This window comes from Gorilla gorilla, chromosome 12 (assembly GCF_029281585.2).
Source record: "Gorilla gorilla gorilla isolate KB3781 chromosome 12, NHGRI_mGorGor1-v2.1_pri, whole genome shotgun sequence".
Classification (NCBI taxonomy): Eukaryota; Metazoa; Chordata; class Mammalia; order Primates; family Hominidae; genus Gorilla; species Gorilla gorilla.
The window spans coordinates 36,875,441-36,903,096 of NC_073236.2; the positions used below are offsets into that span (position 1 = coordinate 36,875,441).

The 27,656-nt window shown below is 35.2% G+C and overlaps 1 protein-coding gene across 15 annotated transcripts in view; it reads right to left on the reverse strand.

Moving 5' to 3' along the window:
* Positions 1 to 27,656, reverse strand: part of TSGA10 (testis specific 10) — a 164,006-nt gene that overhangs the window by 56,770 nt on the left and 79,580 nt on the right. For all 15 annotated transcript variants that reach the window (XM_063695607.1, XM_063695603.1, XM_063695604.1 and 12 more), the window contains 4 exons: positions 24,936 to 24,991; positions 23,624 to 23,792; positions 20,823 to 20,933; positions 16,893 to 17,078 (listed from right to left, as the gene is read on the reverse strand). In XM_063695607.1, the coding sequence (XP_063551677.1) occupies positions 16,893 to 17,078; positions 20,823 to 20,933; positions 23,624 to 23,792; positions 24,936 to 24,991 (522 nt within the window). The remainder of the gene's footprint in view (positions 1 to 16,892; positions 17,079 to 20,822; positions 20,934 to 23,623; positions 23,793 to 24,935; positions 24,992 to 27,656) is intronic.

Consider the following 27,656-nt stretch of genomic DNA (forward strand, 5'->3'; position numbering starts at 1 on the left):
CAACTACAAACCACTGCTCAAGGAAATAAGAGAGGACAGAAACTGAAAAACATTCCATGCTCATAGATAGGAAGAATCAATATCGTGAAAATGGCCATACTGCCCAAAGGGATTTATAGATTCAATGCTATCCCCATCAAGCTACCATTGACTTTCTTCACAGAATCAGAAAAAAGCTACTTTAAACTTCATATAGAACCAAAAAAGAGCCCATACAGCCAAGACAATCCTAAGGAAAAAGAACAAAGCTGGAGGGATCATGCTACTGGACTTCAAACTATACCACAAGGCTACAGTAACCAAAACAGCATGGTACTGGTACCAAAACATATATATATACACACACCAATGGAACAGAACAGAGGCCTCAGAAATAACACCACACATCTACAACTATCTGCTCTTTGACAAACCTGACAAAAACAAGAAATGGGGAAAGGATTCCCTATTTCATAAATGGTGTTGGGAAAACTGGCTAGCCATATGCAGAAAACTGAAACTGGACCCCTTCCTTACACCTTATACAAAAATTAACTCAAGATGGATTAAAGACTTAAATGTAAGATCTAAAGCCATAAAAATCCTAGAAGAAAACCTAGACAATACCATTCAGGACACAGGCATGGGCAAGGACTTCATGACTAAAACACCAAAAGCAATGGCAACAAAAGCCAAAATTGACAAATGGGATCTAATTAAACTAAAGAGCTCTGCACAGCAAAAGAAACTGTCATCAGTATGAACAGGCAACCTAAAGAATGGGGGGAAATTTTTGCAATCTATTCATCTGACAAAGGGCTAATATCCAGAGTCTACAAAGAACTTAAACAAGTTTAGAAGAAAAAAAACAGACGACCCCACCAAAAAGTGGGCAAAGGATATGAACAGGCACTTCTCAAAAGAAGACACTTATGCAGCCAACAAACATGAAAAAAAGCTCATCATCACTGGTCATTAGAGAAATGCAAATCAAATTCACGATGAGATACCCTCTCACACTAGCTAGAATGGCGATCATGAAAATGTCAGGAAACAACAGATGCTGGAGAGGATGTGGAGAAATAGTAACACTTTTACAGTGTTGGTGGGAGTGTAAATTAGTTTAACCATTGTGGAAGACAGTGTGGTGATTCCTCAAGGATTTAGAACTATAAATACCATTTGACCCAGCAATCCCATTAATGGGTATATACCAAAAGGATTACAAATCATGCTACTATAAAGGCACATGTGCACGTATGTTTACTGCAGCACTATTCACAATAGCAAAGACTTGGAACCAACTCAAATGTCCATCAATGACAGACCGGATAAAGAAAATGTGGCACATATAAACTATGGAATACTATGCAGCCATAAAAAAGGATGAGTTCATGTTCTTTACAGGGACATGGATGAAGGTGAAAACTATCATTCTCAGCAAACTAACACAAGAACAGAAAACCAAACACTGCATGTTCTCACTCATAAGTGGGAGTTCAACAATGAGAACACTGGGACACAGGGAGGGGAACATCACACACAGGGGCCTGTCAGGGGGTGGGGGGCTAGGGGAGGGATGGCATTAGGAGAAATACCTAATGTAGGTGACAGGTTGATAAGTGCAGCAAACCACCATGACATGTGTACACCTATGTAACAAAGCTGCACATTCTGCACATATACCCCAGAACTTAAAGTATAATTTAAAAAAAAGAAAAAAAAAGAAAAATACATTCCTAGAGAAACAAAAAGTGAGAGCATGCCTTGTTGGCAGATCCACCATATAAGAAACACTAAAGGAAGTTCTTCAAACTGAAAATAACTGATCACAGATGGTAATTCAAAACCACACACAAAAAGCAAAGAACAACAATAAAATAATTATGTAATTATAAAAGACAGTATAGCTGCATCTCTTTTCCATTTGAACTGATTTTAAAATCAATTATATAATATTACATAAGATGATACAAATATAATTGTACTATTGGTCCTATAACATATAAAATACAATATATTTACCAATAAATGCACAAAGAACGTGGGTGAGAGCAAAGCTTTATTGGACTAAGGAAATGAAAAGAGACTAACTCAAAGCCAAAGTAACAATGAAGACACCCAGAAACGGGAGGGTGAGGGAAGGCTAACATAACAAAAATCTATAAATATACAGTTGCCCTCATTTTTCCTCTCAGGTTTTTAAAAAGACACACAATTGTATAAAGTTATAATAGCAACAATGCATTGTTTAGTAGTATACAGAAAATCCAAAATACTCCAAAATCCGAAACTTCTTGAGCACTGACATGACATTCAAAGGAAATGCTCGTTAAAACATTTCAGATTTCAGATTTTCATATGTATTTTGAAAAGCGCAACTAGTAAGTAAAATTCAAATATTCCATAATCAGAAAAAAATCCAAAATCTGAAATATTTCTGGTCCCAAGCATTCTGGATAAGGGATTCTCAACCTGCAATATGTATAACAGTAATAGAAAAAAATGGAGGAAAAGGGAATAGAACTATGTAACAGTAACAGTTCCATATATCATCAGAATTAAGTTAGTATAAACCTGAAGTAGATTCTGGTAAGTTAGATGCATGTAGTAAACACCAATAATTCACAAAATGCAGGGATGAAAATCACAAAAAAATTTTTTAATGTTTTATTAGATAATATACACTTAATGCAAAAGGAAACAGTAAAGGAGGAATAGAGGAACACAAAGGCATAAGTCATATAGGAAAAAGTAAAATGGCAGATATAAATCCAACTACAGTCATGTGACACATAATAATGTTTTGGTCAATGATGGACCAGCACACATGATGGTGGGCCCATAAGACTATAATATCATATTTTTACTGTGCCTTTTCTATATTTAGATATGTTTATATACACAAATACTATTGTATTACTATTGCCTATGTATTCAGTACAGTAACATGCTGTATAGGTTTATAGCCTAGGCACAACAGGCTATTCCATATAGCCTAGGTGTTAGGAGATTAAACCATCTAGGTTTCCAGAAGTACACTCTATGATGTTCACACAAAGAAACTGCCAAATGGCACATTTCTCAGAATATATTTTCATCATTAAGAGACACATGACTGTATATCAATAATATTAAATGTAAACTGATAAAGCAATTTAATCACAAAAACTGAAAAACTAAGTAAATAAGCAAGGTTCAACTATATGCTGTCTGTAAGGGACACACTTTAGTTTCAAAGTCAAATAGAATGAAACTAAAAAGATAAAAAATATATCATGCAAAGAGCAACATAAGAAAGCTGAAGTGGTTATGATAATATCAGAGAAAACAGACGTTTTAAAAATGTTACTAGAGATAAAGGAGGACATTTTACAGTGGTAAAGGGTCAAGGCCATCAGAAATGCATAAGAATATACATATATATGAACTCAGTAACAAAGCACTAAGTAAATGAACCAAAAACTGACAGAAATGAAGGGAAAATGATAAAATTCAATGCTCATATTCAGACTTCAATACCGTACTTACAATAATGTTACCACAATAAGGCAGAAGATAACAGGTAAATAGAAGACTTAAACAACATTATAAACCAATCAGGCCTAGAAGACATCTATAGATCACTTCATCAAACAAAGTAGAATACATATTTTTTTCAAGTGCACATGAAACATTCTCTAGAATAGACACTACACTGGGCAATACAACAAAATCAAGAAATTTTTTTAAACTGTAAAAATATAAAGTATGTTTTCCAACCATAATAATAAAATTAAATTAGAAATGAATAACAGAAAAAAAGGGGAAACTAACAAATATGTGGAAATAAAAAATATAGTCCAAAATAACCAACGGGACAAAGAAGAAATCAAAAGGAAAATTGGAAAATACTTTGAGATTACTTAAAATGAACATACAACATACCTAAACTTATGAGATGCCGCTAAAGCAGTGCTTAGAAGAAAATTGATGCAGGTAAGTACCTATCTTTAAAAAGAAAAAAAATCTCAAATCAACAACCTAACTTCTTAAGACACTAAAAAAGAAAGGCAAACAAAATCTAAAGCAAGCAGAAAGAAGAAGAAATAAAAATATAAAGGATTGGAGCAAAAATTATAATAATGACTAGAAAAAATAGTAGAAAATATCAATGAAACTAAGAGTTGATTTCTGAAAAGATAAACAAAACTGAGAAAACTTTAGCCAAACTAAGAAAAAAAGAAGTCTCAAATATACAATTATAAATGAAAGAAGAGACACAACAAGAAATACAAAGAATCATAAGTGACTACTGTGAACAATTATATGCCAACAAATTGGATAACCTAGAGGAAATGAATAATTCCTAGAAATATACAACCTACAAAGATTGAATCATGAAAAAAAATTTTTTTAAAGTCTGAAGAGACCAAAGCAAGTAAGGAGATTAAATCAGCAATAAAAATAAATCTGTCCCAGCACTTTGGGAGGCTGAGGAGGGTGGATCACGAGGTCAGGAGATTGAGACCATCCTGGCTAACACGGTGAAACCCCGTCTCTACTAAAAATACAAAAAATTAGCCGGGCGTGGTGGCAGGCACCTGTAGCCCCAGCTACTTGGGAGGCTGAGGCAGAAGAATGGCATGAACCCAGGAGGCAGAGCTTGCAGTGAGCCAAGATCGCGCCACTGCACTCCAGCCTGGGTGACAGAGCGAGACTCCATCTCAGTAAAAAAAAAAATTAAAATAAATAAATAAATAAATAAATAAATCTGGCCGGGTGCAGTGGCTCATGCCTATAACCCCAGCACTTTGGAAGGCTGAGGCAGGTGGATCACCTGAGCTCAGGAGTTCAGGACCAGCCTGGGCAACATGCCCATCTCTACCAAAAATACAAAAATTAGCTGAGCATAGTAGCGTGCACTTGTAGTCTCAGCTACTTGGGAGGCTGAGGTAGGGGAATAGTTTGAGCCCGAGAGACAGATATTGCAGTGAGCCTTGATGGCACCACTGCACTCCAGCCTGAGTGACAGAAGCAGACCCTGTCTCAAAGATTAAATAAATAAACAGTGTATTCCTGATAGTTAAGATTTAAAAAAAAAAATCTTACATCAAAAAAAAGCTCAAGACCAGATGGCTTCATGGGTGAATTCTACTAAGCATTTAAAGAACTACCACCAATCCTCAAATTCTTCCAAAAAATTGAAAAGAAGGGAAGACTTCCAAATTCATTTTAGTGGTCAGCATTATCATGATACCAGAGCAAGACAATGTTTTCTACAAATTTTCTACAAGGAAACTACATGCCAATATTCTTCCTAAATAAAAATTCAAAAATTTGCAAAAAAAAAATACTAGCAAACAAAATTGGATAACATGTTAAAAGGATCATACACCATAATCAAGTAGCATTTATCCCTGAGATGCAAGGATGATTCAACATATACAAATCAATCCATGTGAAAGGCCACGTTAACAGAATGAAGGATAAAAATCATATGATAATCTCAATACATGTAGAAAATGCATTCGACAAACTTCAACGTCCTTTCATAATAAACATAAAAAAGCTCTAAAGAAACTAGGTATAGAAGGTATGTACCTCAACACAATAAAGGCTATATATGACAAGCCCACAGTTAACATCATACTCAGTGGTGAAAAGCTCCAACAAAAAATGGTTAGAAGTAATAAATTCAGTAAATTTTAGGATACAAAATCAACATACAAAGATCAGTAGCATTTCTATACACTGACAGAATGGAAATCAATAAAATCAATAAAACAATCCCATTTATAATAGCATAAGAAAAAAGATGTTATCTGTTCACTGAAAACTATAAAACACTGATGAAAGAAATTGAAGAAGACACAAATAAATGGAAAGATATTCCATGTTTACAGATCAGAAGAATTAATAATGTTAATGTTCATACTACCCAAAGCAATCTACAGATTCAGTGTAATCCCTATCAAAATTCCAAGAGCATTTTTACAGAAATAGAAAAAAAATCCTAAAATTCATATGGAACCACAATACACCCTTTAGACAAAGCAATCTTGAGCAAAAAGAACAAAGTTGGAGGCATCACACTACCTGATTTCAAAATACTACAAAACAACAGTAATCAAAACAGAATGGTAGTGCCATAAAAAGCAGACATAGAGACCAATGGAACAGAATAGACAGCCCAGAAATAAATCCATTCATTTACAGTCAATTGACCTTTGACAAATGTGTCAAGAAGATGCAGTGGAGAAAGGACTATCTCTGCAAATGATACTGGGAACATTGCCTATGGAGAAGAATGAGATTGGACCCTTATTTCAACATATACAAAAATCAACTCTTAATGGATTAAAGACTTAAATGTAAGACCTGAAACGGTAAAACTGCTAGAAGAAAATGGAGAGGAAATGCTTCTTGACATTGACCAGGGTAGTGATTGTTTTGGATTTAATTCCAAAAGCATAGGCTTCAAAAGAGAAAATAGAGAAATGGGGTTGGATCAAAGTAAAAAACTTCTGCATAACAAAGAAAAGTGTGAAGAGAAAATCTACAAAATGGGAAAAAATTTGTAAACCATACAGCTGATAAGGGCTTAATATTCAAAATATACAAGGAATTCAATAGGAAGAAAACAAATAACCCAATTTAAAAATGGGCAAAGAGCCTGAATAGACATTTGTCAAAAGAAGTCATACAACTGGCCAACAGGTATGTTAAAAAACACTCGACATTGGTAATCATTAGGGCAACATTGCTAATTATTAGAGAAATGCAAAGTAAAAACCACCTCACACCTGTTGGAATGGCTATTACAAGAAAGACGAAAGATAAATGTTGGTGAGGATATGGAGAAAAGGAACCCCTTGTACACCATTGGTGGGAATGTAAATTAGTATAGCCATTATGGGAAACAGTATAAAAGTGTCTTTAAAAATTTAAAACAGAACTACTATATAATCCAGCAATCCCACTTCTGGATATACATCCAAAGGAAATGAAATCAGTATGTCAAAAAGATATCTGCATTCCCATGTGCTCTGAATTATTTACAATAGCCAAGATATGGAATCAACCTAAGTGTCCATCAGTGGCTGAATGGATAGCAAACTTGTGGTATATAGATATACAATGAAATACTATTCAGCCTTAAAAACAAAGAAATCCTGCCATTTGTGACCACATGGATGACCCTAGAGGTTCATTATGCTAAGTGAGATAAGCCAGGCACAGTAAGACAAACACTGATCTCGTTTATATGTGGAATCTAAAAAAGTTGAGCTCATAGAAGCAGAGAGTAGAATGGTGGTTACCTGGAGCTGACAGGGCAGGGTGAGGTGAGAGAAAGTTTCAGTTAGACAGAAAGAATAAGTTTTGGGGACAATAGTTAATAATAATGTACTGTATGTTTGAAAATTACTAAGAGGGTAGATCTTAAATGTTCTCACCACAAAAAAAAAAAAAGGCAAGCATATGAGGTGCTGGATATGTTAATTAGCTTGATTTAATCATTTCACAATTTATACATATATTAAAATATCACATTGTACACTGTAAACAATACAATTTTTTATTTGGTAGATTATACCTTAATAAAACTGGTGGGGGAATAAAGCCAGGCAGAGTTCCTACTGCCAGAAAGAGAGAGAGAGAGAGAGAGAGAGAGAGAGAGAGAAAGAAATTAACAAAACAGCCAGGCAGAGTAGCTCACACCTGTAATTCCAACACTTTGGAAGGCTGAGGTGGGAAGATCTTGAGCCCAGGAGGTCAAGGCTGCAGTGAGCCGTGATTGCACCACTGCATTCCAGCCTGGGCAACAGAGCAAGACCTTGTATCCAATTAACAAAAAAAAAAAAGGAAGAAAAGAAATTACTGAAATAAAGAAAATAACAATAGTCGGCCAGGCACGGTGGCTCACGCCTGTAATCCCAGCACTTTGGGAGGCTGAGGAGGGTGAATCACGAGGTCAGGAGATCGAGATCATCCTGGCTAATACGGTGAAACCCCGTCTGTACTAAAAATACAAAAAAATTAGCCAGGCGTGGTGGCGGGCACCTGTAGTCCCAGGTACTCGCGAGGCTGAGGCAGGAATATAGCGTGAACCCGGGAGGCAGCGCTTGCAGTGAGCCGAGATCACGCCACTGCACTCCAGCCTGGGTGACAGAGCAAGACTTCGTTTCAAAAAAAAAAAGAAAATAACAATAGTCAACACAACCAAGTAATCAAGTTAGTTTCTGAAAAGATCAACTAAATTGACAAGTCTGTAGCTAGATTGATCTAGAAAAAAAGACTCAATTAATAGAATCAGAAATGAAATAATGCAGTAACGCAATCCTTACATACTGCATTAATAGTAATGTGACCTTACTGAAATGAAATAGATTATAAAAATACACTATAAACAACTGTATGCCAATAAATTAAATATCTTGGATGAAATGAACAAATTCCTAGAAAACACAAACTAGCAAAACTGTCTCATGAAAAATAGACTATCTGTATAGATCTATAACAACAAAGAAATTGATTAGCAATTTTAATACTGCCCATAAAGAAGTAATTTTAAAACTTCCCATAAAACTTCTCTACCATATGGCTTTACTGGTAAATTTTTACCAAACCTTTAAAGAAGAATCAATGCCAATTCCATACAAACTGTTTTGAAATACAGAAGAGGAGGAAACATTTTCTAACTCATTCTATGAGGCCAGTCTCACTCTGATATTAAAAACAGACAACACATTACAAGAAAAGAAAATTACAGACGCTCCTAGAAATACACAAAATCCTTCAAAAAAAAAAACAAAAAACTAGAAAGCCAAATCCAGCAACATAAAAAATAATTACATACCATGACCAAGTGGGATTTATCTAAAAATGCAAAGTTGGCTTAGCATATGAAAGTCAATTAATGTAATATACTATATCTATAAAATAAAGAAAAACTATATGATCATCTCAATAGACACAGAAAAAGCATTTGACAAAATCCAACACCCTTTTTGATAAATACACTCTTCAAAGTAGGAATAGAAGGGAATTTCTTCAGTGTCATAAAGGTTTTCTATAAAAAACCAACAGCTAACATCATACTTGATGGTAAAAGATGAAATGCTTTCCCCCTAAAATCAGGAACAAGATAAGGATGCCCCTTCTGGACCCTTCTATTCAACACTGTACTAGAAGTTCTAGCCAGGGTAGTTAGGCAAGAAAATAAAATAAAAGGCATCCAGATTGGAAAGGAAAAAGTAAAAACTATCTCTATTCACAGATGACATGATCTTTGATATAGAAAATCCACCAGCCCAGGTGACAGATATAGAAAATCCTAAGGCATTCACTAAGAACTTTTAGACTTAATAAATAAGTTCAGCAAGGTTGCAGGATACAAGATCGATATACAAAAATTATTGTATTTTTATACACTTGCGATGGAGAATCTGAAAATAAAAATAAGAAAACAATTCTATTTACAGTTGCATTCAAAATAATAAAATACTTAAGAATAAAATTAACACAAGAAGACCTAACTTATACTCTGAAAACAACAAAATATTGTTGAAAGAAATTAAAGATCTAATAAACAAAACTACACCTTGTGTTCATGGATCAGAAAACTTAATATTGTTAAGACAGCCATATTCCCCAAATTGATCTACCAGCTCAGCATAGTCTCTATCAGAATCCCAGGTGGTTTCTTTGTAGAAATTGACAAGCTGATCCTAAAATTTATGTGAAAATTCAAAAGTCTCAGAATAGCCAAACAATCTTGAAAAAATGAAAACAAAGCAGGAGGACTTTCACTTTTCCATTTCAAAAGCTACTACAAAGCAATAGTAATTATGCCAGTGTGGTACTGACATAAGGATAGACATACAGATCAATGAAATAGAATTAAGAGTCTAGAAGAAGCCCATGTGTCTATGATCTATTGATTTTTGATAGAGGTGCCAAGACCATTCAAATGGTGGGGGGAGGGGAGAAATAGTCTTTTCAACAAATGTTACTAAGATAACTAGATGGACACATGCAAAAGAATGAATTTGGACCCTTACTTCATACCATGTGAAAAAAAATGAACTAAAAATGCATCAAAGACCTAATGGAGGGTTTGGTGGTGATAAAGGGTACAGTGATTCTTTTCAAAGTGATGAAAATGTTCTAAAATTGATTGTGGTGATCATTACACAACTCTACGAACATCTAAGCACTATTAAATTGTATACTTTAAGTGGATAAACTATATGGCATGTTAATTATTCTCAATAAAGCTGTTACAAAAAATAGCAACACAAAAATATGTAGAATACAGCTAAAGCACTGTGTAGGGGAAAATACATACCTTAAATGCTTAGAAAAGAAGAATGGGCTAAAACCAATGACCTAAGCACCTACATTAAAATACGAAGAGAAAAATTAAACATATATTATTTAGAAGGAAAGAAATAATAAAGGGAAGAAATCAATGAAATAGAAAACTAGTTCATTAATAGAGAAAAATCAATGAAATTAATACTCCTTCTTTGGAAAGATAAACATAAATGATAAACTTCTGGCTAGACTGATGAAGAGAATAGAGAAATGCTACAAATTACCAATAACAAGAATGCAAAAAGGAATATAACTACAAAGTAAGAACAAATTTGCCTACAAATTTGACAACTTAGATGAAATAGGCAAATCCTAGCAAAACACAAATTACCAAAATGACCTAAGAAATCAGAAATCCTGGCTGGGCGCGGTGGCTCATGCCTGTAATCCCAGCACTTTGGGAGGCTGAGGTGGGTGAATTATGAGGTCAGGAGTTCGAGACCAGCCTGACCAACATGGTGAAACCCTGTCTCTACTAAAAATACAAAAAATTTGCTGGGCATAGTGGTGGGCGCCTGTAATCCCAGCTACTCAGGAGGCTGAGGCAGGAGAATTGCTTGACCCAGGAGATGGAGGTTGCAGCAAGCTGAGATCACACCAGTGTGCTCCAGTCTGGGCAACAGAGTGAGACTCCGTCTCAAAAAAAAAATAATATATATATATATTTTTATATATTTATATATATATGCAATCTAATAATGTATGTTTAAAAATACATCATGACCTTGCACCACGAGTGCAGCCTGGGTGACAGAGCTAGACCATGTCTCAACAAAAAACAAAACCACCATGACCTACTATCCAGGAATTATTTTTTAAAGCAATGTATTAGCCAGTTTAACAAACTAAAAAATTAAAGTGATATGACCATCTCAATAGCTGCAGAAAAAGCATTTGATAAAATTTTATACCCATTCATGATACAAACTCTAAGTAAACTCAGGCCAGGCATGGTGGCTCATGTCTGTAATCCCAGCACTTTCGGAAGCCGACATGGGCAGATTACCTGAGGTCAGGAGTTCGAGACCAGTCTGGCCAACATGTCAAAACCCCATCTCTATTAAAAATACAAAAAAAATTAGCCAGGCATAGTGGCAGACACCTGTAATCCCAGCTACTCGGGAGGCTGAGGCAGGAGAATTGCTTGAACCTGGGAGGCGGAAGTTGCAGTGAGCCGAGATCACGCCACTGCACACCAGCCTGGGCGACAGAGCAAGACTCAGTCTTGGGGGAAACACACACACACACACACACACACACACACACACACACACAACTTTAAGTAAACTTGTAAGAAAAGGGAATGTTTTCAACTTGACAAAATGCTTCTACAAGCCCGGCCAACATGGTGAAACCCCGTTTCTACAAAAAAATGCAAAAATTAGCCAGGCATGGTGGTACGCTCCTGTATTCCCAGCTACTCAGGAGGCTGAAGTGGGAGAATCCTTTGAACCCAGGAGGCGAAGGCTACAGTGAGCCAAGACTGAGCCACTGCACTCCAGCCTGGGCGACAGAGCGAGACTCCATCTCAAAAAAAAAAAAAAAAAGCTTCTACAAAAAACCTGCAGCTAATATCATATTCAAAGATGAAACACCGAGTCCTATTTCCTTATGGCTATATATGAGGCAAAAAATATCCACTCTCACCACTTTTATTCAATACTGATATTTGAAGTACTAGGCAGAAGAAAAAGGCGTTCTGAGAAGAGTAAAAGAGAAGAAGTAAAACTATCTTTATACATTTAGGTCATAATTGCATATGTAGAAAATCCTTTTAAAAACTACAAAAACCTACTAGGACTAAAACATTGCATTTAAACAATGTTACAGAATAAAAGGTCACAAAATTCTATTCTACTTTTGTGTATAGGCTATCAAAACCTGGAACATAAAATTCAAGAATAAAATATCATTTTTACAATGGCATTGTAAAGACTCATGAGATATTCTATAAGAGCCATAAAAAACCCCATGAGATAATATGGGATACATTTAACAAAATATATTTAATACCTATACACTGAAAAGTACAAAACATTGTTGAGAGAAATAAAAGACCTGCCTAAATAAATAAATGAGTGGATACACCATGTTTATGGATTGGAAGACTCAATATTGTTAAAATCTCAACTCTTCCCATACTGATCTGTATATTCAAAATAACGCTAATCAAACCCCAAGTAGGTTTTTTTTCTGTAGAAAATGATATGCTCATTCTAAATTTATGTGGAAATGCAGAGGACCCATAGTAGCCAAACATTTGAGGAAAGAACACATTTGGAGGATTTAACTAACTCATTTCAAGATCTACCATAAAGATATATTAATCAAGTCACTGGGTTACTGGCTAAGGATAGATGTATACCCAGAAGAGAGTATAGAAACAGATCCACACATATATGATCATTTGATTTTTGTGAAAAATTTGCAGATAATTCAATGATGAAATAAGTCTTTTCAATAAGTGGTGCTGGATACCTTCATATCCGTATGAGAAAAAATGAACCTTGACCCTTATCTTACATCATACACAAGTATTAATTCAATTGTAGCATAGATCTAAATATAAAATCTAAAAATATAAAATTCCTAAAAGAAAGTCTATGCACCTTGGTGCATGCAAAGATTTATCAGGACACAGAAGTACAAAGTATAAAAAGAAAATTGGTAAACTGGACTTCATAAAAAATGTAAAACTTCTGCTCTTAGAATGATTTTATTAAGAAAACAGAAAGGCAAGCCAATGACTGGGAGAAAATATCCAAAATCTAAAGTGTTCAAAAAATATCTACAATTTAAGAACAAGAAGATAAACATGCCAATAAAAAGATGGGCAATAGATTTGAACAGCTACTTCACAAAAGAAGATAGACTCATGACCAGTAAGCATGTGAAAAGCTGTTCAACATCATTAGTCATGAGGAAAAGGTAAACTAAAATATGAATGTGATAACCTTACTCATCTATTAACAATACCAAGTGTGGGAGAAGATTTAGAGCAACTATCACACAGTGCAAGTGGGAGTGTAAACTGATACAACCACTTTGTTTTTTGTTTCCATCTCCTCCAGCATTTATCCTTTGTGTTACAAATAATGCAATTAGACTCTTTTAGTTATTTTTAAATGTACAATAAATTAGTGTTGACTATAGTCACCCTGTTGTACTATCAAATACTAGATATTATTTATTCAATTTGTCAAGTTTTTACAAAGTTAAGCATACTTACCATATAATCCAGCAATTCCACTCCTAGTTATTTATCCAAGAAAAATGAAAACTTACATGAACGCAAAGACTTGAACACAATGTTCACAGAAATTACATTCCTCATGGCCAAAAACTAGAAACAACCTGTTATGGACAAAACTGTGTCCCCTCCAAATTCATACGTTGAACCCTAACCCCCTAGTGTGACTATATTTGGAGATAGGACCTTTAAAGAGGTAATTAAGGTTAAATGGGGTTATAAGGATAGGATCCTAATCCAACATGACTGGTGTCCTTATAAGAATAGGGAGAGACACCAAGGATGTGCATGCACAGAAGAAAGGCCATGTGAGAATGTAGCAAGAAGGCAGACATTTGCAGACCAAGGAGAGAAGCCCCAGAAGAAACCAAACCTTCCGGCACTGTGATCTTAGACTTCCAGTCTCCAGAACTGTGAGAAAATCATTCAGAGGGAAATAAACAAATCCACAGTTTCAGAGGAAGACCTTAACATGTCTTTCAGTATTTGAGAGATCAAGAATACAAATATAGTAAGGATTTATAAGACTTGACTGACACTATTAACAAGGCTAATCTGTAAATACATATAACATACATATATGCGTCCACCAAGAAGTGAGCACAGATGCTTTTCAAGGTCATGTAGAATATTATCAAATATTGATTACATAATCTGCCACTAAGCAATTCTTAGCAGATAACAAAGAATTAATTATCATAAGCCATTTTATCTGATCACAATATTAGAAACATTAGACAATAAGATATTAGACACAACAAAGTAAAAATAGACTAATAACCTCAAGTCCCCTGCAAGTTGGAAAGTTTTTTAAAACTTCAGGTCAAGTGTGGTGGCTCATGCCTCTAATCCTAGCACTTTGGAAGGTTGAGGTGGGAGGATCACTTGAGGCCAGGAGATCAAGACCAGCTTGGGCAATATAGTAAGACTCCATTGCTACAAAAAAATTAAAAATTAGCTGGGTGTGGTGACTCACACTTGTAGTGTTAGCCACTTGGAGGCTGAGACAGATGGATCACCTGTGCCCAGGAATTGGAGACTGCGGTGAGCTATGATTGTACCACTGCACTCCAGCCTAGGAACAGAGTGAGACTCTGTCTCAAACAGACAAACAAACTTTAGTAATTAAAAATAAATCATAATGAAACGAGATGATATTAAAAACTGAATGGCAATGAAAGGATTATCTCAAAACTTGTGGGCTGCAGGTGGCTGCACCCAAAAAAATAGAAATTTCCAGTCTTCAATGCATAGAAAAGAAATAAAATCATGAAATGTGATACATTTATTCTAAAATTCATTTGAGACAGGTTAATAAGGACCAAGTACAGTCCAGATAATTTGAGGGAACATTAATTCTTCCAGATATCAAGACTCAACATAAAATTATAATAGCTACAAGAGTGTATTACTGACAAGCGGATAAATTGACCAATGGAGCAGAATGTATGGGAACTTATTTTTATGACAAAGTAGACTTAACTTATATTTCAGAGAAGAAACGACAACGGATATCTATTCACAAAAATAAAAATTATATGTCTACTTCGAACTGCACAAAATCAATCTCAAGTAGGTTAAAGTCCTAAATGTAAATGGCAAAATTTCACATACTTTCAAACATTTAGAAGAACTTTTAAATGAAAATATAGGAAAATATCTCTCTGGCCTTGGGATTGTATAGGATTTCTTAAAGAAGACATAAAAGTATAAACTATATAGGAAAATATTGATAATAATTCTGAGTATATCAGAACTGAACATGTCTGTTTATACTGCAAGGAAGGTGAAAAGACAAGCCACAGACAAGGACAAGATAATTGTAATATCTTTAAAAGGATTATTATCAAGAATACATAGAGAATTCCATTAAAAATCAATATGAAGGCAGGGTGTGGTGGCTCAGGCCTGTGATCCCAGCACTTTGGGAGGCCGAGGTGGGTGGATCATGAGGTCAAGAGATCGAGAACAGCCTGGCCAACATGGTGAAACCCCATCTCTACTAAATACAAAAAAAAAACTAGCTGGCCAGGGTGGTGGGCACCTGTAGTCCCAGCTACTTGGGAGGTTGAGGCAGGAGAATCACTTGAATCTGGAAAGCGGAGGTTGCAGTGAGCCAAGATCACGCCACTGCACTCCAGCCTGGCGACAGAGCGAGACTCCATCTCAAAAAAATATATATATATATGAAAAAGATAAGCTATGCAATAGAAAAATGGCCAAAGTTTACAAAAATTTCATTCAAGAGAAATTCAAGAAAACGTTCATAGATGAAGAATCCTAAATGGCAAAGAAACATGAAAAGGTCCTCAATTTCACTTGCAATCAAGGAAGCACAAGACAAAAAGTATGGAAAAAATTGTCTGACAATATCAAGTATTGATTCATATTTGAGAAAATAACTCATGATTTCTTATGGCAGAATGACACTTTAGAGAGCAATTTGACAAAAACTTAGAAGAGCAGAAATTGCACATATCTTGGATCTACTCCAGGCATATAGCTTTTTAAAATTCACTTCCAGGCATAAATATAGGGAAACATGTAGTCAAGGAGAAATGTAAAAGGTTTGTTGCAGTGTTTTATCACAGAAAAAAGTGAAAAAAAATTAACTTTCCTTCAATATGGGAATGAATTTTAAAAAGGGAATATTTATACAATGAATATATGCAACTGTTTGAGTAAAGCAGTACACTATATATATATCAAAATAGATGTGTCAAAATTATAATATTGAGCAAAGAGGGCAAGTTGCAAATGAATATCTCCAACTATGTTTGTTTTCACTTAAATAAAAACCAAAACATACCAAATAACATTATACATTATTTGTGGGTGTAAGATTGTAGAAAAAGTATAAACATATGCAAAGGAGTTAGACACACTGACAGGAAAGTTATGCACACCAGCAACTAGGGAGGTAGGAGGGAAAAGGATGAGAGAAGTTTTATCTGTAATGTTTTATTTCTTTAAACAAGGAGACATTTGAAGCAAACATGGCAAAATGTTAGTATCCTTACATGTGGGAGCTGGGGATATGTTTATCTGTTTTGTCACTTTTGCACTTTTATGGTATGTTTGAAATAGTTTCTAATTTTAACAAATGCTAATGATTGTTCTGGATGTAGGGTAGATAAGAGATTGTAGAAGAATCAAAGTATAAGGAGAATGGTTAGCATGCTACAATTCACAGTACATTTAAATAATTTACGTGTTTGTTCATACATTTAATTTATGGAAGGCCAAACAAAACTCTTTTAAATATGATGCAGGATGTATTATAAGCATATTTTTCCAAACTTACTTGCTCAACCTCTCTGTTGAGGGAATCTACTTTTTCTTTTAATCTGTTACCCTCTGCCTCAGCAGTGATAAGTTCCAGTTTGAGGGTATTGTTATCTGCCTCTGATTGACGGGCTTTATTTTCCCAGTTTTCAGCATCTTCACTGGCTTTTCGAAGTTGTTCCATCATTTGCCGGTTCTCAGATTCCTGAAAAGCAAACTTTAGCTATTACTTTAAAATGTTCAACATATGATAAAAATTAAACATTATTATCCAAGTCATTGGGAATTCACTTGCCATGAGAAGCGTTTATAATAGAACCCTGAGGAAATGTATCTATACTCTTAGTTTAGAAAACAGGTCATCCTGTAATTAACAAAGAGTGCAATCAGCATCTGCCCTGGCTCCTGAGTAACACTCAGTGAACACTAGTAAATAGTAAATTTAGGTAAATTACTCTTTTCTTCAAGACCTGAATGAATTTGTTCTTATATTTCCTTTTGTTCGAAGTCCTCCACAGCCTGCTTTTCCCATATGTCTGCTTACTGACTACTTGCTGGTCTGGATTCTGAGCCTCTGACCTTTCGTACTGGTGTATTCCCTTGTTCTTGACCAATTTACCAGGCTATGCTGGCTACAGAGCTTCTGGGTACTTGCATATTTTAAATGTCAACTTCCGATAATTTCCTTTCTGGTGTCTGCCTTTTATTCATAGCCCCAGCCTTAATTATCTTGATCATGAACTGTTCTATGATTATCTTTTACCTGCTAGTCTAGTAACTTTCCTGAAATTGCTCATAAGTAAACTATCAAACCTATGCCAATAAACACTAGCTGTAAATATGCATTCATGTATAAATTGAGCATACAATAAGAACCAGATTTTTTAAACTTTCAAAATTCTATCATGAGCAGAATAACTGAAGTAGGGTCTGATTTCTAGTAGGGAAATAAGGAGGGAAAAAAATTCAGCTCCACAAACAATATAATAGACCGAGTAATCATTATTAGGCTATTTAAAAAAATATTTTATTATGGTTTGGTGAATTCATTCTAAAAAATTAGTTGTAATTTTGGTAATTTTTTTAAAAGGCACTAGATCTCTTTCCCTCCTGTTAATAAATAGTGCACGTCCCTATCAGAAATCCTGGGCTAAATAAAATGACCAAATTGCAATAAATAATGTCTAATACTCCTTTCAAATCAGATAAGCCATCTCCTGATTATGTTTACTGGTGGAAATTCAGCTAATATTGCCACCTTGTGGCCTCTAATGTGAAAGATCTTTGCCAAGTCTGTGTTAGTCAACAATATACTAAACTACACCTTATTGGCTTTCAAGATTCAGATACTCCAACTGTGTCAGCAGGAACCTGATATGTGTTTTCCATGACTGTACTAACAATCATAGTTGTGTACAGAGTATGTACTTGGAGGGTGCTTGTACAATATACTTAAACGAATTGTATTCACATTGATCTTTACCCTCTTTAACTTTGTGCAGTACTTACTGTCTATGTCATTCACTTAAAACTGCCTTACAGCTTTGTGTTGTTAGGTGTGGATGTAAAGCCTCCCTGATAACACCTTGTATTTCTCTAAAGCAGGAACCATTTTTATATTAAATTTAGTTCTGTGACCAGGTAGTACATTATTCAAAGTGAAAAGGGATTCCATAGAATGTCTCTCCTGTCCTCCAACCTCCCAGTGCTCCCTCCTTCCTGGCAAGCAGAAAGCATATTTTACCCTTTTTCATATCCTCCCATAGAGGCCTGAGCAGTGTTGAGCATGAGAGGCAACACTATAAAGAAAATGAAACTGTTCTTTGGTATTCTCTATTTCCTGTTTTCAGGATCTCTTTACTTCTATATGGTGCCTCCCCTGTATCCACAGCTCCCTCTGGCCACCCACAAGTCTCACTGCAACACTCCATAGGCCTCAGCTGGAATCCTTTGCATTTCTTGCCTAAATTATGGTTACAACCTCTTCTAACTGCTCTCTCCACTTCTGATTTTGTTACCCTTCTGGTTTATTCTTGACGTTTCCAAAATAAACTTCCTAAAAGGCAATCCTTAAATAACTTATATGTTTTAGTTCTAACAAAAGCTTCTGAAAATAGGGTTCAAAGAAGGTCTTTCTTACCTCTCCTTTATCATCCACTTGTACACACTACTCTACCTACAGAACCTACTTTTTCCCCTACACCTTTGCTCATGTTGTTCCCACTGCCTGGCAGTCATTCTGTTTCCTCTCCGTTATTCATCTCTGGCACTCCAGCACCTAGCACGCTGCATGAATGAGTGAATGAATGAAGTACTCCACACTTCTTGATGGTCTATCCCTATCAAAATGGATCCGTGGTTCATTCTCTCCGGGCCTGCATCCATCCAGTGTTACGCAATCTCATAAACAAATTCATACTAGGATGCTAAAATCCCCAGCACTTCGGAAGGCCGAGGTGGGAGGATCACTTGAGCCTAAGAAGCTTGATGTGTGATGTCTGAAAATATAATTCTAGAATCTGAAAGTTCTAATCCCTAATGGTGGAATTTCAGGTAATGTTACTAACAGACAAGGGAGATAAAGGGAAGTGTTTAACACTGGCTGAAAGCTTACTATGTTAAATGTTGCTCTGGGGTGAGTGCGGTGGCTCATGCCTGTAATCCCAGCACTTTGGGAGGCCGAGACAGGTGGATCACTTCAGGTCAGAAGTTCGAGACCAGACTGGCTAACATGGCGAAACCCCCGTCTCTACTAAAAATACAAAAATTAGCCGGGCATGGTTGCATGCACCTGTAATCCCACCTACTCAGGACGCAGGAGAATCGCTTGAACATGGGAGGCAAAGGTTGCAGTGAGCCACGATTGCACCACTGCACTCCAGCCTGGCAATACAGTGAGCCTGTCTCAAAAAAAAAAAAAGTGTTGCTCTGGATATTCATTTATTTATTTCTGACCTATTCTAGAATAGATTCAGATGGCTCACTGTGCTAGGTGTTTTAAATTATCTCACTTACTTGAGTGTTCTTCCCGATTACAGATGGGAAGAATGAGAGAGGCTGAGTAGCCTGCATAAATAAAAAGCCTTTTGTTCATTTATGGTATTACATTGCTGGAACCTTAAAATCAGGAAGTGTAGGAAACCACGTGCTTTTCCTACACAGGCTGCTTGCTGCCTGAAAGCAAGGATTGCAATTTAGAAATCCTTAGAATCTCTTCTGTCTCAAAGCCCTTAACAGTACTATGCATACCATAAATAAATGTTCAAGATATGTTTGTGGACTGACATGAAATGATAAAATAGTATAGGTGGATTGATTATTATAATAGGTATAGTGTTACCTACATACCACTCAAACCATTAATAGGAACATCCTCCCTCAATTTTAGATAATATTTTACCTAATAGACATATCTAAAATCCTCAGTAAAGCTGCTTGTTTATTCCTGAGTTGCCACACATGCACCACACTTATTGGAGTCATCTGATGTCATGTACATGTGCCTGGTCAAATGATTGCTAACAGAGAAGTGTGAGGAGAACCATCTGCCTTGTGGTCCTAAAAAAAATAGATGGCCCCATAACAGGGTAACCAATTCTGATCTGCTACATAATCAGGTGGAACCTCTTTTGTCAGAGGTTTATAACTGGAAACCCCACCACTTTCAATTAATTATAAGCGAGGTCAAATTGATTTTAGCCCTTTGTCCATCATCCAGTTAGGAAGACTCTGCTTGTCTAGAGTGGCAGAGTTGCAAAACAAAAGGGGCATATTCTCGAGGCATCTTTCTGAACATTCTAAATATGTAGTTAACCCACCATTGTCAAAACTAAAATATACTATGTATTAAAGAAAGCTTTGATTCACCTGTCGTTCTGAGTATACCAACTTCTAAATTAACTCTAGTGAAAACTAAGTATCATGAGCAAAAAGAAAAAAAAATACATACTTCAGACTTTAATACATTCTTCAGCTTGTTAACCTCCAAATTAGTATCTTGAACCTTCTGTTTTATGTCATTAAGTTCATTATGAGTGTCATTCAATTTTTTGGACAGTGCCTACGAAAAAAAGATAGGTATATTTGACTATGAAAAATAAAAAATTTCTATATCTCAAAAATACCATAAAAAAATTTTTAAACACTTGGAACAAATAAAATTAACATACCTAATATATAAACTCATATAAAAAAAGAAAACACATAAGCCCAATAGCAAGTGGGCAAATGACCCAAATAAGCAATTCAAAAAAAGCAGCATAAGTAGGTAAGACCTGAAAAAAACTCTACTAGCAACTGAAGATATGCTAATTAAAACAACAAATTACTATTCTGCTTATCAAATTAATAAAGATTTAAAGCTATTCAGCTATGGTAAAGAATGGGCATTTCCATGTACTACTGGAGTAAATGTAGATTTGCAGAAAGCAAATCTGTGATCAGGTATCTGGTGATGTATCAAGAGACAATTTTTAAATGCTCATAAAAACAAGAAAGACAAAAATGTTGATTATTTTTGAAGGTGGGAAATGGCACATGGGGATTCATTATATTTGAAAATGTCTATTTACATTTTTTTAATTTAAAAAAGAAACCTCAGCTGGGTGTTTTTCCTGTAATCCTGGCACTTTGGGAGAATCACTTGAGCCTAAGAGTTTGAGACCAGCCTGAACAACATAGTGGGAACCCAACTCTACAATAAATAAATAAATAAATAAATAAATAAATAATAATTAAAAAGAAACCTGATAATCTGTGATTCAGTCTGAAATGAAATCTAATAAAATTTAATGAGATGCTGTCATTAAGGCATTTGTTACAGTGACAATATTTATTCACATTAAGTGAATCATGCAGTAAATAATAGTATATCTACATAGTGGCATAACCACATAACGGAATATTACATACCTGTGAGAAATGTTTGGAATGATTTTTAATAATACAGGGAAATATTTGCCTATGTTAAGTGAAAAAAAAATTGTGCTAAAACACAAAAATACCTCATTATCCCAATTTGTTAAAAGTTGTGGTATCAAGGATAAAATTTTTTAAAGTTTCCACTTTCGAGTCTTCTGCAATACTGGTTCCTAACCTGTGGTCCACAGAGAGAGACCTCTCTTCTACCTTGGGCCTATGACCATAATGCAGAAAAAACTACTTTTGAGCATATGTAAATTGTTATGACAACAGTTTTCTTCTGATTATAAAAAATGTTTACAAAGTTTGAACAAGGCAGGAAAATGCTTACAATATTATAGTAAGCTAATAATAGCTATAAAATATTTATTGAGTGATATACTGGACAGTACAGTAAGTGCTTTCCAGGTATAGTCTCACTTATTAACCATTTTTACAGATGCTACAGAGACTCAGAGAAGTTGGTTTATATGATCACACACGCAGAGAGCAAGATTCAACCCATGTGAATCTTACTCGACTCTACTGCCTCTTCATGTAGAAAAAAGCATGATATAAAGTGATAGGTGATTTTATCTCACTACATTAGAAAATGTGTATAAAAATAGTGTTAAAATTTTTAAGTGCACTGTATAGCAATTAAAAAAATATGTCAAATATAACAGTAACTGAGTGTTAAAAACATGGGGGCTTTTCTAAACTCTTAACTTTTTGTTTAGAAAAAAGACTTTCTAAACCAATCAAAAAAATAGAAACTAAATTTCTAGGTTTTCATAAATAAGATATATCCACCTTTAGCCCATATGCTCTAGCTGTAAAGAGTACACAAAGGCAAACCTTACAAATTCCCATGTTTTGGTTTTTATTGCTATTCATTAATTTTTTAAATAAACTTTTAGAATAGTTTTAGATTTACAGAAAAGTTGTGAAGACATTATAAAGGGCACCTCTATTGTTAACATTTTACATTTGTATGGCGCATACGTCACAATTAATAAGCCAATATTGATACATTATTATCTAAAGTCCATACTTTATTCAGATTTCTTTCCTTTTTTACATAATGTCCTTTTTCTGTTCCAGCATCCCATTATTCATTAACTTTTAAACAAAATACTTTAACATCTCAGATAATTTTTTATGATTAACAAAGTATTACAGCTTTATAGCTGTTTAAGTAAATTAATAATCTTCAACAGTTAAAGAACACAGACTTTCAGGATGCAAACTAAACACACTGAAAGTGATATCAAAGTGGGGAAAACCATTTGGTCTTAAAAATTTTGAGAAGGGAAGAAATTTTCCAAATAGGATTTTTAAATGTTCACATTAAAATAAATGTTATTGGAAATGAGAACTGCAGATCAGACTTCAATATATTGCCTTAGGGAGAAAGAGTAATTGTAAGAGGAACTTTCCTAAAAAGAATCACAGTGCTAATGAGAACCAAAAAACAAGACACAGTCCATACATTCATACTTAAAACAGAATAATATGTAGTCCACTTTTAAAAAAAACAAAACCTATTCTTTTCTTTAAGGTTTCTCAAGGTTTTTATTCTCATTTTTTGATTATTCAAATATTTATCCTTCAGCAAGGAAGTACTAAGGTTTAATACAAATATAGCCCTGTTCTCTCTTTTCTTTAATATTTAACCCTTTGTGTCTGAGAATTCCATTTAAAAATTATGTGGCCTATTTTGTTATTTAAAAAAAAAAGAAAAGGCTAGTTCCAGTGTCTGAGCTCTTCTATAAAATAAAATGAGGGCTGTTCCTCACAAGAAATTCATATTTTTTTTCTTGGAGAAAATGATTCTAGGAACAAGTGTACCTGGTTTTCTTGTTTAGCTTTAGCAAACTGTTCCTGGAGATTGTCATTGTCATGAGCCAAGATATCTCTTTCCCTGGCGATCTGGGCCAGCTCATCATTTGTCTCATCCAATTGCCGACGCATTCTGGAAACGTCTTGTTCACACACAATTAGGGCCTCAGTACACTGTCTATTCCACAAATCAAAGAGTACATAAGAAGAGACATTTTACTGAAACAGAGCAACAAATTCTCACAAGACAGAAGATGGACAGTTAGTATGAAAACATTTGAAGAGATTTTAAACACGTTTGAATTTATAGGAATAAATACTGCAAAGACAGTGCATTAGAGTTTCTCAATGTTGCCATCATTTCGCTATGAAAAGGATACTAAGTATACATAATAGTCAATGATTTGCCAAATATTTCAAAACTTCTTACATCAAGTATTAGGAAGCCTTTCATCCTACTTCTGTTATGGCTTAGTCTCCTTTACAGATTCCTCTTCCTCTGCCCACTTAAAAATTAATGCTTTTCAGGGCTCAAGCCCTAGCCTCCCAATTATTCTCACTCTAACCCTTCTCTCAGACAAACTCTATTCATATCCATGGTTCCCAACCCCATCTATATCCAATGACTCCAAAATAATTATCTCCAGTTTTAGCCCCTGTGTTATACCCCAGACTTATATTTAACTGCTTACTAGACATGTCTACAATAAGGTCCCAAAGGTTCTTCAAATTCAGAGGTAAAATCATTTTTTCTCCTCATACTTTCTTCATGTTCAGTATTTGTCCCTGGCCAGAAACCTGGCATTTTCCTGGTGTCTCTCCTTCATACAAAAGCATTTCACTCCTTCTGTCCCACAACTCCTAAACCCCAATTTATCACCACCTCTTCTGCTTAGGTATCTTTCTAACACAAAAATCTCCTCAGAATTCTTTAATGATTTCTTATTGCCCAAAGGATATAACCAATACTCATTTGTCTATAACACAAGCCTCTGCCTGCCTATTTAGCCTCCTCCCTTCACTTCTCCCCTTACACTCTAGGTTTCAACAACACTCACCCACTTGTAGGTCAAGAAGATTGTCAACATGATCTGTGGTTCTTTGCTATTCTTTCTACTTTAAATGCCCTTCCCTTCCCCTTATTTTACTTGGCAAACACCATCCCCTCTTTTAGTTCCTTAGACAGACTTAGGCCTCCTTTGATGAGAGAGTTAGCACCTTACACGTATCACTAAGCCCCTTGTTTCTTACTAACTTTGTACCTAACATGGTACTTGGCCCCCCAGTAAGAGCTCAAATATTTGTTGAATGACTGATTTACCTTGATGCCTGTTCCATCTCAGCAATGATATTCTTCATGCCTGAAATGGTCTTTTCCTTGAAAAATAATATAAGTATTAAATAAAAAAATCTTAAGCTGTTATTTCTGTTAAAATTGAATGAACAAAAAGAAAATTTCCCTTTCCCTTTAGGTTTCCATTTGGTTTTAAAAACATGTATGTCCTATTCTTTTCCACACGTTAAAGCCTAGTATATCAATGTGAATATTTGCACTGGGTAAAAATAGATTATGTTCATTAAAGTAAAGGCTATACTTAGGTGTAATTATGAGATCAGTATATCAAATTCTTTGTCAAAAGATATTTTGTGCAGTCACCCAGCAACACAAGAACCCTATAACCACCTGTTTTTGGAGGCAAACCAATGGTTTGGCATTGGAGTATTGGCATTTTATACTGGGATTTAGAACTGGTTCTCTTGCTCACATTCTTTATGTTATAAAACCCAGAGAAGCCAATCATGTATACCTAAATTTAGTTTTTAAGAATAATTTTGATTAAGTGTATTATTTATATTAGCCAGCAACAAAATCTTCAAAAAGCTGTTCCAATCCAATTACTTATAGAAGTATACTACTGATATTTAGGTGAGAGCTAATAAGAAGGTAAGCATTAGGCCTCAAGCAAAGGTAAGAAAAATAAACTATTTATATTTTCCTTTTTCAAAGGCGTGATGAGGGAGTAGAAGTAGTGGAGTCAGTCAAGGCAGAAATGGGTTTGAATATCTTAATGCCTTTAATACCATTCCCACACCTCTTTTTAAAACTCCCATTGACCCTGAACTAGTCCAACTATAAACAGATACTTAGAGCTAACATTAGCCCTAAAAAAGTAAGAAAGTTATTTCACTAAGTAATAACTAGATTTCACCTTGCCGTTTGGATTTTCAAATTTTAAGTAACTAAGTAAAAAGATTTTTAAAAACCCAAACCTATATTTTCCAACCAATTCTGTTCTTGTTTCTTTTCTTTTCTTTTTTTTTTTTTTTTGAGATGGAGTTTTGCTCTTGATGCCCAGGCTGGAGTGCGAGGGAGCGATCTCGGCTCACTGCAACCTCCACCTCCCAGGTTCAAGCGATTCTCCTGCCTCAGCCTCCCAAGTAGCTGGGACTACAGGCATGCGCCACCATGCCCAGCTAATTTTTTGTATACTTAGTAGAGACGGGGTTTCACTATGTTGGCCAGGCTGTTCTCAAACTCCTGACTTCAAGAGATCCACCCACCTCGGCCTCCCAAAGTGCTGGGATTACAGGCGTAAGCCACTGCGCCCGGCCGTTCCTATTTCTTTAGCGTTAGTTTTACACATATTTGCGTGTGTGTGTGTGTGTGTGTGCGCTATCTTCCTTTATTCATGTGCTCTTCTCCAGGGTATTTTTAGCTACAGTTTCCCATTCTGCTTTCTCATGGAATGGTACAGATTCCACATCTGGCAGTAATAGATACTGGTGTGTTGTTAAAATATGCATTAAAAAAAAAGTTAAACCCCTTCAAGAAGGACAAGCCAACGAAGGAAAAACTAAAAGACAAAATACTCCATAAAATGTAATGTTTACACATTTTTGAAATATAATTTAATACATTTCTGAACAAATTCTGAAAAGCTAGTTGAACTAGTGCTTTTGAAAGTCCTTACTTGAGGCCGAATGCGGTGGCTTATGCCTGTAATCCCAGCACTTTGAGAGGGTGAGGCAGGTGGAACACGAGGTCAGGAGTTTGAGACCAGCCTGACCAACATGGTGAAACCCCATCTCTACTGAAAATACAAAAATTAGCCGGGTGCAGTGGTGGGCGCCTATAATCCCAGCTACTCAGGAGACTGAGGCAGGGAATCACTTGAACTCGGGTGGTGAGGGTTGCAGTGGGCTGAGATCGTGTCACTGCACTCCAACCTGGGTGACAGAGACTCCGTCTCAAAAAAAAAAAAAAGTCCTTTCTTGATTAACCTTAAAATATGTTTGATAAGCCTAAAAAGGGCTTCACTTTATCAATATAAGAGCATCTTAAAAAAAAATTCTCTAGAAACATTGTAAAGTATCCAGGGCAACAAAATTTCTGGGTTGAATCCAATAACATATACTCTTAGCCTATTTTTCTCTTAATGTGACCCTAATACCACCATTTCTCAAATGTGCCATCATTCCTTGTACAACCTCAGTATGTTCTAAGATGTATTCCTTGTACAACTTCAAGGTTTAACAATTTTTTAAAATAATATTTAATATTTCTTATTCAACCTCATATGTTGTCCAACTAGGGATGTAGATTCATGTTAACTGTCAAAATTCAGTCTGGACAGGATGGTGCTAAGTATATTTAGAAAAAATAAACTATAACTTTATTCAAATAATTCTGGCTTTTCTTACCCAAAAATCTATGAAGTTGCCATTGAGTTTTCTAATTTTAATTGGTAGCAAGTAGTAAAACATATTTTTAAACCATGGATACTAGAAAAAAATCACTTTATTCACTATAATGTAGACTTTTCCATGCTAATTTATTTCTGTAATCTCTATATGAACAGTATTAGTTTTCACTGAGTAGCCTTTGTTAGTTCAGCTCTGAGGTATCATTATAGAGAACATTTCATCTTTTGATTGCCTAACGGTACCTTACAAGTTATTTTCCCTACAGAGGATGGATGTGTTTACTTTCATAAAATCTTATACAAAGTTCTCGATTTTGAAGTAGACTTGTAACTCAATA